This window comes from Mucor velutinosus (assembly GCF_035048745.1).
Source record: "Mucor velutinosus strain NIH1002 chromosome Unknown tig00000041, whole genome shotgun sequence".
Classification (NCBI taxonomy): domain Eukaryota; kingdom Fungi; phylum Mucoromycota; class Mucoromycetes; order Mucorales; family Mucoraceae; genus Mucor; species Mucor velutinosus.
This window is the reverse complement of record NW_027041905.1, coordinates 800,899-814,121: the sequence shown is the minus strand read 5'-3', so window position 1 is coordinate 814,121 and position 13,223 is coordinate 800,899. Positions and strand designations below refer to the sequence as shown.

The 13,223-nt window shown below is 40.1% G+C and overlaps 5 protein-coding genes across 5 annotated transcripts; 1 reads left to right on the top strand and 4 right to left on the bottom strand.

Annotated features, from left to right (window-relative positions):
- Window positions 1-15: 15 nt before the first annotated feature.
- ATC70_000434 (uncharacterized protein) lies at window positions 16-977 on the bottom strand (the record flags this gene model as incomplete). Its single annotated transcript, XM_064819850.1, has 2 exons — window positions 16-404; window positions 473-977. The coding sequence occupies 2 exons, from the start codon at window positions 975-977 to the stop codon at window positions 16-18; spliced, it is 894 nt and encodes a 297-aa protein (XP_064683770.1).
- Window positions 978-2,059: 1,082 nt separating this feature from the next.
- Window positions 2,060-3,666, bottom strand: ATC70_000433 (uncharacterized protein; the record flags this gene model as incomplete). The annotated part of the gene is made up of 2 exons (XM_064819849.1): window positions 2,060-2,734; window positions 2,803-3,666. 2 exons carry the CDS (start codon window positions 3,664-3,666, stop codon window positions 2,060-2,062), a joined length of 1,539 nt encoding a protein of 512 aa, XP_064683769.1.
- Window positions 3,667-4,210: 544 nt separating this feature from the next.
- Window positions 4,211-5,422, bottom strand: ATC70_000432 (uncharacterized protein; the record flags this gene model as incomplete). Its single annotated transcript, XM_064819848.1, has 1 exon — window positions 4,211-5,422. One exon carries the CDS (start codon window positions 5,420-5,422, stop codon window positions 4,211-4,213), a length of 1,212 nt encoding a protein of 403 aa, XP_064683768.1.
- A 330-nt stretch (window positions 5,423-5,752) lies between these two features.
- ATC70_000431 (uncharacterized protein) lies at window positions 5,753-7,979 on the top strand (the record flags this gene model as incomplete). Its single annotated transcript, XM_064819847.1, has 5 exons — window positions 5,753-5,866; window positions 5,918-6,551; window positions 6,612-6,695; window positions 6,755-7,137; window positions 7,200-7,979. 5 exons carry the CDS (start codon window positions 5,753-5,755, stop codon window positions 7,977-7,979), a joined length of 1,995 nt encoding a protein of 664 aa, XP_064683767.1.
- A 3,675-nt stretch (window positions 7,980-11,654) lies between these two features.
- PEX13_1 (Peroxisomal membrane protein PAS20) lies at window positions 11,655-12,681 on the bottom strand (the record flags this gene model as incomplete). The annotated part of the gene is made up of 2 exons (XM_064819846.1): window positions 11,655-12,224; window positions 12,277-12,681. 2 exons carry the CDS (start codon window positions 12,679-12,681, stop codon window positions 11,655-11,657), a joined length of 975 nt encoding a protein of 324 aa, XP_064683766.1.
- Between the last annotated feature and the right edge of the window lie 542 nt (window positions 12,682-13,223).

Here is a 13,223-nt window from a genome sequence, read left to right as displayed (position 1 = left end):
CATTTATTTTTGCTATTATACACGACAGTTTGTAAATGCCATGACCATTATGTCAGTTGCACCACATTCTGTTAATTTATCTAAAATCTCGCCCTTTTCTTTCTTTGCGATCATGGCAGAAACAGCCACCCAGCCATCATGAGAATCTAATGCGGAGACAGTAGGACCAAGACGGCCTGGAGTTACTTTACTAGTAGCAGCCAAGTTTTTACGCTCAACATTGTATGTACACAGCACAAACTTATGAGCAGTAATCACACCGCGCACACGTGAGGCAATCTTCTCAATCAACTCGGTGTGGGTTGATTTCTTGTTGGCAATCAAAACAGATTGGGTTTCCATCAAATCATGGATGTCGTGGAGACCAGCAGCACGCATCGATTCTCCTGTTTCGACGAGATCAACTGTATATACAAACAACAATTTTAGTTCCATCATGATTTACCCAAAACAATTTCAATGTAGTACATACCGATACCATCAGCTAAACCAAGCGCACAAGCAGCTTCCACAGAACCGGAAACGTGCTCAATGATGGTCTTTTTGCCAGCAGCTTTATCGAGAGGTTCAAACACCTTGGCAGCACAATTTACAAAGCTTGTAACAATACGTCTACCGACCAATGACTCCAATGTTTGATATTCACCATTCATAGGCACCTCGATACAAAGTCTACATTTACCAAAGTCCAACTCCTGTACTTGACGGATTTTATCCTCGACTTCACTTTCAACAACGATATCTTGGCCAGTGATACCAAGATCGACGTTGCCATCACCCACATATTTAGCAATATCAGCAGCAGGCAAGAAGATGAGTGCAATTGGCAAGTTTGTGCAAAGGGCGATGTCTTGACGTGAGCTACGATTAAAATGGATGTCACATCCCTTTAAAAGCTCGATGCAAGTTTGGTAGATGCGTCCCTTTTTTGGAACTGCAAAAAGCATGCGATCTTCGAGATCCTTGACGAACTCCATGGCTAGTATTGAGGAAAAGAGGTAGGGAAAGAGCAACTAGTAGTAGACATTGAGGCATTTTTAATTAAATTTTTGTTTCTTTCATGGTGAGTCACAAAAATGAAACATGGTGCACAAGTGCCTATAACTCTTTGGATGTTACCCATAAAAGGCCAATCAGATAAGATGCTGGGCGATTCGTCATTTTTCATTAGACCTTTATTATGTCATTGTCCTCCCAATAATCACGAAAATTCGGGATCTTGCAGGAAAGATACACATTCGTAAACGTATCTACGATGTTTAGCTAAATGAAAAGAATATGATATTGCAGTTGAATGTGGAAATAATGCCATGCTATGTTTCAGATTGACAGGTACGCCCATTGACAGGAGCAGTATCGCCTAATCGCGTCAAGATTAGCGTATTTCATGATGCATATAAAGCTGTACAAATTTACCTTGATCACCAATGTTACTATCTATACAAACGAAAAGAGAGTATTAGTAATATATATATGCTCAAGTATTTGATATTGTGGTAGTTTATAATTGTATTCGGATTTTACGGACCAGTAAAATAAACATAAAGGAACCATATTTTTGGGCTTAGTTACGGTGACATTTGTTCGATAATCACCTAAGGGCAGCTTCTTTGGATGCACAAAATATCTTTCACTATACAATAGGCATTGGTCCAGGCTCGTTCAGACCAGCCAACCATTGTTTTCGACCAAGAGATCATGAACATGAAGATCACCTGTCAAATGTCGGAGATACAATACCTCATTCAGGGCACATAATTGATTGGCCGGATGGTTTACTGCAATCTGAGCTAATTCTCTTCTAGGGATGAGCAACAAACAAAGTATTAAAACATTTAAAAATGTATACGTCAGAAACACTTTGTTTGAAATTAAACTACTGAAGCAATAATTGCTGTATTTAGGAGAGATGCAGTTGCATTAAAGATGCATTTCAAGTTTGACTACACATCATAAAGCAAGTGCACCTACATGAGCAAAGGCAGATATTAAGCATAGCATGCATGTAGGCTTTTGGTGAGCAATAAAACTTAATAAATATATTAGTATAATACAAAAGTTATTTCACTAAATGGATCTGGTGCTGCTCATCCCCCTTAAAGCTAATGGCATCAGCGGCTCTGTTCTTCTTTTCTTGATAGCCATTCATCAGAAAGACAGCCATGGTCGAAAAGAATCCAACACCGGACAAGGCAATCAGCAAAATGAGACAGATCTGTACGGTATTTGCGACATGATCTTGGTGTATAATGGAGATTTTTGTAACACTATCGACTGAGAGCAAGATGTTTACATCCTTCCCGCTGGAAGTCCTACAGCACGCACTTGCATCTGCAAATCCAATTCTGCTGGTCATTTTGTGAGCACCATCCTCTTCTCTGCCTCGATCGAAAATCACAGTTTTTCCAAGGAACAAAGTGTTTCCTAATATCGTAGACGCCATATTACCACTTCCACCACTATTCGTAAATCCTGTCCAACTGATATTGACCCAATCTGGCATTTGTTCACCGAAATCACGAATGTTGAGTATGTTTTCGATAGGCAGGGACACAACATTGTTGCCTTCAAATGCAATAGCAACAGATACATTATGCGAGATGGTCAGAGCTTTTTTGGGGAGACTGAGTTGGGCATGATCGAACCAAAATGATTTTTCATGCTCTTTTGAAACTGAATCATCAAACTGCACCAATTTGCTATGCCATAACGCATGAAGCAGCTTTTCCAGATTCTAAATCAAGCATGTTTGTGTTGCGTGTTAATCATTCACGATACAAACGAGACAGACCCAAGCCTTACTAGTGGTGTGAGCACAATATCCTTTGTGCCCGTGTCAATAATCGTTCTTGGCACATTGATTTGCTCCATGCCAGCGACAATATTGCCATTTACCACGAAATGATCCACCTTGACTTCATAGTATCGAGTGTGCGATAATGGGACCCATACAATTTCACTTCCAACTGATTGACTCGGATACCCTCCTAGCCAAAAGTGTCCATCGCGTAAACAAGTTTTCTCTGTAGCGGATGGTTGTTGTTGCTGTAGCTGTGCATGACGCATTGTACTATTCAAACCAAGGAAATTAAATTCATGCGCAAACGCAGGATCTACAGCTGATTTGGGGCATATTTGAACAGTGAACGCATTTGGCAGGCCCTTTTCGCGACGGATAGAATCAAAAAGAGTTAATTTCTGTTGCTCACTATTGGAAGCGTGGCCGTTGCTTTTTCGAGGTCTTGTTTGAAGGGACGGATGAGCTAGGCCCCAGATGCCTTGATTTTTGGAACATCGTGGTATGAAAAAGGATTGATGATCCGTAATTACATCGACTCTGGCAAATGCCTGTTGCACATGATCAAAGCTAATTAGTTGACCTGTAGCATAACCTTTCCAGTAGGAGCGAAGCTTGGCATTTCCGTAACTGGCATTTACTGTGTCAAAATTAGCGTATGAATCAGGTATGGGTAAATAAGGTTTCTGTACAAATGTGCAATTTTCAGACGAGCACAAGTCAGAAATAACAGCTGTGTTGGCAGAGCCGGTATCCAGAACCAGATTCATGAGTGTCGATCCGATAGTGAGCTGTGCATGGTAATCGCATTCTGGACTGCCGTAAAGATCCAGATGAGCTGTCCAAGGCTGCTGTTGATGATTTTGCATTTAAAAATAATAATAAACAGAGACAAAGATGATCCAGCAGATGAGGTTTTGAGTTGAATGGGTAGGTTTCGCGTGTTTATTCCGTTCAAAAAGAGCAAAAAAAAACAAACATTTGGTTGCTAAATGTGGACATCAAATTGTCTGTGGTTAATAGCCGCCCAATTCATGATTCTGTTATGTAATAAACAATTTATGCAAAGGGTTTTATTGTGAGAGCATGATAAGATATAAAGAAAGCAAAATAATGATGATGATAATTTAAAAAAAAAAGACATTTACAGCGAACAAGCAGAATTTACACATAAACAAGAAGGGGGGAGTAGTGATCATTTGGAGAGAGAGAGAGAGAAATAGTAGTGTAGCAGTTAAATACATAGAGAAAATACAGAAACATATGAAAAAAGGGGGGGGGATATAGTGAAGGCATATAAACAAAAAGGCTATAGACAATGTTTGGTATATAAGGCATATATGGAGATGAAAGGAGAGTGGGTTATGTAATAGGTAAAAAGAAAGAGAGAATATGTGATATGAGGTGAACAGTCTAGACCACGACTTGAATGTAGTGGGGGTCTAGATTGGTGGTATCAGCCCCTGTTTTAGGCGAAAAGAAGGTATCAGCTGTAGCATTGTTGTTCACAAGGACCGTGCCAACATGGTGATCTGCCAGTGAAGCTATGCTGCTGTAGCTGCTGCTTCCACTGCTGCTATTGCTTCTGGAGGATGTCATGGTATCTTGACTGGGTGTTTGAGGTGGCGAGGGCAAATCGACACTAATGGGCTGATTAAACAGTTGCAATTTCGAGGGTCTGTTCTTGGCTTTCTTTGTTCTCTTGGTGTTAATTACAGTAGATGCCATCATAGATTCATATCGAGTTACTTCAGGAGTACGAGTGAAATATGTACAACGTTGAATTCTTATATACAGCTCATCCAAGGTGATGCGGCGATGAGGGTCGAGACAAAAGATGCGCTTGAGGATTTTGTTGAGTTCAGCAGAGATGGGCAAAATCTTGAGCAGCAAGTTGGGATCATGGAGAAAACCGCAGAAAGTCTCATCATCCAAAGAGGCTAATCTCCAGGGGTTACGGCCTGCGGATAAATTGATCAAAATGATACCTAGCGCCCAAACATCATTAGGAGCTGTTGCATAACCAACTCGTTTCTGCCTGTCTAGGCCGCCTTGACATTCGGGAGAGTAATAAAAAGTGGATCCACAGCCATAGTCTGTTGAAATGGCGTCGGTTGTAGCTAATCCAAAGTCTGCTAATTTCACTGTTCTTCCACCGTTGAACACAAGGACGTTTTCAGGCTTCAAATCTCGATGAAAGATGTGGTTGTCATGGCTGTAGCGTACGGCGTCAATGAGCTGCAAAAAGACATCTCTGATCAAAGCGTGGTTGCCGTGATAGATGCTCTTTTCTGTAATGGCCGAGAAAAGATCACCCTCAGATCCATATTCCAGGATAGCATGTGTCCATTCACTGGTTTGTACTACTTTTTCGAGTCGGATGATGTGCGGATGGTCGGAAAGATGGGAGTGCAATGTGATTTCGTTGCGCTGAAAGGCAAGTTGACGGGAATCGAAGCCGACATGAGGTAGAGATTTGATGGCATAGCGTTTAAATGTCTGGATATGACGAGCCATGTAAACTTGGCCATAAGGACCAATGCTCAGGACTTTGACGATCTCCAAATCTTGGATGATAGTCCCGATGGGCAATTGAGGAATTGCAGTGGTGGTTAATGCTGGCATTTGAATGTGGATTGATGTGAGTGAAGAGAGAGAGAGAGAGAGAAAAGAAGGGCACATCATGGAAATGATGATCCTTTTTATATTACATGATTCTGTTTGGGGGGAGAGGGGGGGGAGGGGAGGGGCGTATAATAATAAGAGAAAAACGTGCCCATTGAATTAAGGAGCAATGTATGAAATTACCAAAAATATCTCAACTGTTTGTATGTGCAACAACCAATATGCTTTAACGTCACTGTGAGTGCACTTATCCAATTAGAATATCACCATTTCGCCCTTCCTTTTTAACATCACTAAAAACTTTTTTTTTTAATTTTGCCACATTTATACATGCGATATTGTTCATCATCATTCATCATAGCCATCGCGCTGCTGCTCCTCGGTTCAGGCTTCTATTTACTAGCGACAGACGCTGCACTCTTGGATGAACCGAATCTGCTACCGGTATGCTATGGAGAGATAAGAATAGCAACATGTCTAAAGGATTGTTCATAGAGCCTCTCACCAGCAAACGCCGAGCAGCTATTCACCATACTACAGCGAGGCGCAGACCATGAAAAAGAGCTCAAAATCAAAAAAAATCAGTTGTTCGAGTCCATCAAAGCTGTGCACGGTGAATCCAATGATGAACTGTACGCTTTAGCTGGTGTTCAATTAGAGGATTATCAGGCATTCGAATCATTTGTATTTGGGATTTTGCAGGTGTACCAAAGGACCGTGAGTCAGGAACCGTTCAAATCCTCGTACGATTTCAGAAGCCCAGCTCTAAAATTAACATTTGATTTCCAACGTGCTGTAAAAATATCTCACCAAAGACTCAAATCAGCTGCCGGTAGTTTTTCGGACACAAAGAGCTCACATCACCACCAACCGATTCCTGGAGTAACGGATGTGGATCAGGAAAAGGAATCGATGAAGCAAGTATTACATGGCATGCTAAAGGAGGTCAGTGATAATGCAGATCAGCTGGAAGAGGATATGCAGCAAAACAACATTGTCTTTAGCTCAGACGAGGGTCGTGTGGAGACAGTGCTCAAGTTTCGTGATGAGAATTCGGTCAATTTGGTGGATCAAGATAGCAACGAATATGTCATGATGAAGCCGTCTGATTCGACAGTGATTATTGAAGGTTTGAGCTTGCTGGAACAAGGATGCTCACAGTGAGTTGCTTACATAATCAACCTGACAGACATCCAGTTGATTCATGATTTCATCCTTATCCTTGTCGCCTCGTTTGTTTTGGGCTGGATGTTTACTTGGATCGGTTTGCCTGGTATGTCCAATTCTTGATGCATGTAAACAAGACACATCATACTCATTATTGTCGGATAGCCTTTTTTGGCTATATCCTAGCGGGTATCTTGATAGGACCATCAGGCTACAACTTGATCCAAGAGTTGATCCAGATAGAAACACTGGCGCAATTAGGGGTCGTATTGATAGTATTCGTGCTCGGCCTTGAATTCTCATTAGAAAAGATCCAAAAGATGTGGAGACTAGCATTGGGCGGCGCAATGACCATTTTGCTAGTGACAGTGTTGTTTTTTGTCTTGATGGGATGTGCAATTGGTGCAGACACAAAGGAAGCCGTGTTTGTCGGTGCTTGCATTAGCTTGAGTTCAACCGCTGTTGTTGTGAAATGCATAAAGCTGGATCAATTAGATCACCTGTATGGCCTATTAGTGATGCAAGATGTTATTTTAGGCTTCATGCTGGTTAGTTCCTCATCGCATACCGTGCGTGCGTACGTGCATCTAACTTGTTTATTGTACATTAGGCTATTATCCCTGCTCTCTCCAAATCAGGCTTTCAAGTAGTGTTTGCAGTGCTCAGAATTACCTTATCTTTTGCTATATTCGGCCTTGTTTGCTTTGCTATTGTTCGGCTAATCCCAATTATTCCTCGTGTTGTTCGACGTGCTATTCCAATTCAATCAATCTCGAATAATCATGAACTCATGCTTTTAGGCACGATTGCTATATGCATGAGCATGTTGATTATCTCTGAACATCTAGGTCTTGGTATGGAGTTGGGCTGCTTTGCTGCCGGTGTCATCATCAGGTCTCGTAAAGGCATGTTTGAAACTTCCATCAAGGTTATTGAACCTGTTCGTGATATGTTTGCTTGTCTATTTTTCGCCTCGATTGGACTCCACATCTATCCTTCGTTCCTGGCCTCCGAGGCCATGTTGCTACTGACATTGGCTGCTGGTGTCATTGGCTTCAAATACATTGCAACATGCGTCATTTTGTATTTGTTCAAGTTTGATATACACAAATCGTCCTCCATGGCGATCGCTTTAGCTCAAATATCAGAATTTGGCTTTGTTTTAGCGTCTCGTGCGAAGCAGCTCAGTATCATCTCCCGTGAAGTGTATTATCTCTTGCTGGCTACCACTGCCATCACACTCATTGCTACACCACTCATCCTCAAAATGACTGATAAGGCAGAAAAACATGATACCCATCAGCATCATCATCATCATCATCAACTACATCAACACAATGGTCATGATGTTATTTCAATAGAACTCGCGGATACAGAGAAACTTGCTTAGAGGCATTTTTTGTTTTACATAACATACACATGCTTTTACATCTTGTACAGCAAGCAACATCCTACCGTCACTTATACATATATACACTTTTAATCACACATTGAATATATACATCACCTTTATTTGTATTCCACATTTTACTATTATAAAATTAACTGTATACTAACATTCAAGGAGATTCAGGGGTAACAAAGAGAACGCACAGGAGAGAGCACTGTTGTTTCCAAATTTAGCAAAAAAAAACCTGTTTGTGCATGGTTAGGACTCACACCATAGCAACACCATCATAGTATGATCATTGATCGGTAATAACCACATTGCGTGCGCCTTTATGTATACGCATGCTTGGTGTAATTTTTGATTGTTGAGCTTGCATTTATATTTGCTCAAACATGCGAAACCTAAAGAAAAAGAAGAGACTTTATTCATTTCTGATACAAAAATAGCCCTCGATTCCATTTGATTTATAAATTTACATATTCCACGGTCCTGATCTGTGTGCTCTCTGTAGCTTACCAATAGCATAATATAGATTAAACCCTTTTTCATACAGATATGCCTGTGTATGTGTGCGTAGTAGCACTACTAAACTGATGGATGAACCGTCCACATACTTGATGATTTACACTACCAGCACTATCACTACGCACATGTTTAATATGCATGCGTGCTTGCAAAGAATTAGAATCTGCCAAGAGAGATCTATATAAAATGTGTTCCAGACACTGCTATTCTATTTATAATAAAAGCTTCTTTTCCGTCAATACCAAACAACATTGGAGTAATTAAATTGCATTTTAGAAGATTGATGCCGTCAAGTATAAGTTATTTAAAGCTTTCTTTTTTTTTTACTTGGATGAATCAAGTTATTTTAGGACAAAGGTACCGTACTTGACATGCTTGATTTATATCCGCTATATTCATCTATATTTATATCATCGATTAAGGCTGAAAGCAGGTGGAATAAAGCTAATTCATGCCAGAACACCATTTAGTGGTGATGGCTGAGTTTGAATGATATGTTCATTTATATCTCCCATCCTGTTCCTGGATGCGGTTTCGGGAATCCCAACACACAAAAATGCAAAAATCTTTACAATTTACTAGCTGTATGCACCAGGACTATTAATTATGGTAAGTTATCACCGTAATTCTATATTGAATGGTGTATTCAACATTAAGTTTTGCCATACAAAAATTCGAGCAAATAGCGAAAACACAAAAATAAGGTTTTAGTGAATATGTCAAATTTCTAATAGCTAAACTGTGTAACAAACACTTTTAGGTCAAAGTATAAAAGATTGCCCATTCATTTAAGTCTAAAAATAATATGTAAAAAATCGCATTTTGGGGGGGGGGGGTGAAAACCGCAATGAAAGAAAATCGATCCATTTTCATGAGCAACAGCAAAGCAAAATCAATGATAAATCCATCGGCGAAAAAACGGACAGATAGATACCACTCAATCTCAGATGACACATTGGCCTGGCCTGGAGGTCAGGAAATAGGTTCAGGGTCATGAAAAACTTCTTGAAAGCCTCCAATTTCAGCCGGCATCAGTGCTTTACGCGTATATACTGATAGATGTTGCTTATCAATGATGGATAGAATTGATTGCATCTGTGATTGTAGTTGCTAACGAGTACCTGAATGCTTTGTATGTATTGGAACGCCTGCTCTATTGACGTTTGTGGTTGAATCAGAACAGGCTATACGCATCTGATGCACTTTATGGCAATGAGATCTGTGCTTTTGCTCAGTTTTGTGTGTGAGGCGGTATATTTTGCACTGGAAACTCGGATCATGTAAATTTGGCAGTTCTTTTTTCTTCCTGACGTCCTTTGTTCAAGCTCTCCATCTTGTGAACACTTGCGCAATGATCTTTAAACCCCCTGTTTTTGGCTGTCGCTTCTGATTTGGTGCCATCAATCCATGGTGGTTCTCTTTTGATGATCATTTGCGCATGAGTGTCTCTCTTCTGAATTTCATATTAAAAAAAAGAAAAGACTAAAATAGGGCGCTGTAAGTTGGCCCTGGACGCCCTAGCTGGTTTTGTTAAAGAAGATGCTGTAACCAACTTCCATCTGCCGTTTACTGCACACCAATAGGTCAAACAAATGTACAATAAACTTAGTTTGATACTTTCATGAAGGCATATCCTACGGATACATAATAAAATCTTACCCTTTATCTCTCCATTACCAAGTGGGGATCTCTGCAAAGGGCTGTAACCATGGATCTGACACTTTTAGCATGCTCCATGTCTGAATTGATGAAATCAATTCCGGTACGGGTAGACAACACCCTAAAATTGTCTCTTACTGCTTAAATATATGCAAATCACAGTCAAATACAGATGCATTGAGTCGCGATTTCTCGCGTTAAAAGCCGTTTTAGGCTGCCAGAATAGCACCAGACAATTGCTTTCAACTAGGAGTTTCTTGCTGACACCACTGCTCAATTCTTTTGGGACCAAAAAATTACCACAAAAAATCGACCAAAAAGCATGAGGGGTATACCTCATAGATTTCATCAAAAATCAAACGATCGCATTTTCGACCCCCAGAACGAGGATTTTTACTAGGGGTATATTAGCTCAAAAAGTTTCTCTTGATCCAAAGCAACCCCTAAAGCTTTGTTTGTGAGATTCTTTATATGCAAAATTTTGGCATTTTGGCCAAAAACCGTATTTCATATTTTTACGGATTTCGCGGTAGTTTTGTTCATAAACCCTCTTAAAGTTGATACCATTGGATGCGCCTCAAAAAGTGCTCCAAAACACTATTAATAAGTACAGGGCAACGATCACTGTTTATATAGTCGAAAATTGAGCAAAGCGAACGAATTGAAATAGAATGAATTGCGAATATTCAATTGGTTTTGGCGGTTGTCAAAATCAATGCTTTTCAAATAATGATGTATTTCAAGCTAATAATAAGACAATTACAGGTTGAAACAGTGTCGTAAGTAGTTCTACCTCTGTTCTTTGTTTCTTCTGTTACATAATTTGATGTTTCATGAATTCAATGGCTGCAAATACTCATTTTAAATGCTCAATTGCGCACTTGCAGTAGGGATTATACACTCATTACTGATATGATACAATAACTGATGCCATGGTTAATAAGGAAGCTGCTTTTCGGTAAGATATCTACAGTTTGCAAAAATGTACACAACTGACTATTAAGTAGATCTCGAACAAATTGGTGGCAACAGCAAGTGATGGGCGATAAATATTGCGCAAGAGGAGAGCAAACAAGTAACCACCAGGGAAGCCAAACGTAACAAGTATGAACTATGTGATAGGAAAGTATAAAAGAAGAATGAACTGGAGTTTTTATTATATTGGTTAAACTAATATCTATGAAGCAGAATAGCACTCATCACTTAAAAGCTAGTAGATGAGGCCATAGCATCTTCCATCTTTGACCGCTATTGATCTGTTTCCAATCTTAGAGTTGAAAAGGCTCCTCTAAAGCATTACACGTCAGTCGTAACTGGAAGAGGCAATAAACTAGTATTCTTTAGAAAAAAGGAGCATCCAAATCGATAGATGTCTCGTAGCTACCTTTATTAACTATGAGACTACCTTGATCAATAACATGTATAAGGGGGTTTTTAATATTTGCATATTTAAAGGAACAGAAATATACACAAATAAGGCTACTCCTATTATTACTGCTGCTGATACACTCTGAGATAATTGATATCCCAATATGCTTCATCAAATGCATGTGATGTGTTTTCAACATACAAGGTGCATTCTGATGGACATCCAGCACCGCTGTACGTACTCTGTTTACCAGCCCATCTTCCACAAAACGTTAAATTGATGACAACCCTCATGTCCTTGAACAATGTACTATTGCAGTTGTTCCCAAAAGGATAATCGGCCACTGGAGTACCCCAATCGGTCATCGTAATCCTGGTTGTATTCGCCAGAGTGGTTGTTGCTGAATTGAGATCAGCGGGTAAATGATTGCGTGGAAAAAACCAGACCTGAATACCAGTTGCTTGCTCCCAGCGCATAGCATAGATGCCGCCGCCATTCTTGTTTAAACCAACACCATAGGATGTGGTGCGGTTTTCCTTAATACCACAACCTGTTCCATGCTGCTTTACATTACAACTTGTGGATCTAGATGCTGTGCCTGTCATCAATTGCTTTGTACCGACCATAGAACATGTTTGAGATGTATATATTGTCATGCCGTTTGTCTTTTGTGTGTTCACACCTTCTAAAATCTGTGCACAACGTTTAGCTCTCTGTGGTTTTCTAACGCAATTTCAAGCTTACATCGATTTCACCATTGTTCGGCCAAGAAGGACCTACCAACCAATAGGCAGGCCAAGTACCACACCCTTGTGGCATGTGATTGATGTCAAACAGGAACAAGCCTCCATTATACACTTCTTTTGAATGAAGTCGAACAGAAGGTCGACCATCTGGAGTAATCGTAGTGTTATCAGGCTTCAAGATGACTCTGTTCTTGTCATTGACGTAGGCCAAACCGAGCGATGTAGCATTGGGGCTATCTTGATACCGAACAAACCCACCGAGAGGATCTTTGCCAGAATAAAAGTCGATCTTGTCAAAGAACGATGTACCGCTGTAGTCAGTTTGCAATGTGTAGTTGACGCTGTTGCCGTGAACAAGTTGGATCCATGCTGCTACAAGCATGACAAAGATATAGGACAACATTGGAAGGTTTAATTTTTTCTTGTGAGAGGGATGAAAGAAAGGAGATGACTCCCATCATCAAACATCTCTTCTTTTTATACTAATGCGTCTTGATTTGTAGCGGTGGACTAAAAACCTGGCATCAAACAATAGGAATCACTTAAACCATTGACGCATTGATGTTTAATCATGTAAAAAAAATAGGATTTTTTAATTCAGGTGCTTGTACGAGACCGGAACCGAAACTTTGCAGGCTGATGAAGCCTGAATTGATGTTGTGGAGGTAAGCAGTTGGTGCTACCAAGCTATCCATGTCTTTTTGTCCTTTGCTAAATGTCCTATGTTTAATTCAAATGTACATCTGGTTGCATTGCTAAGCGAATTTAAAAGCACATCTTAACTCTTTGTGATAGATATTCGGGTTTCACATATATACATATGCTATGGTAATGCGACACTTGCCCAATGGTGCATCAAGGTGCCATTGATCGGGGTTCTGAAATCACTCTCTTGTACCGAGATTTGAGATGTTGTTTTCCAACCGAGGTTAAATGGGGAGATGA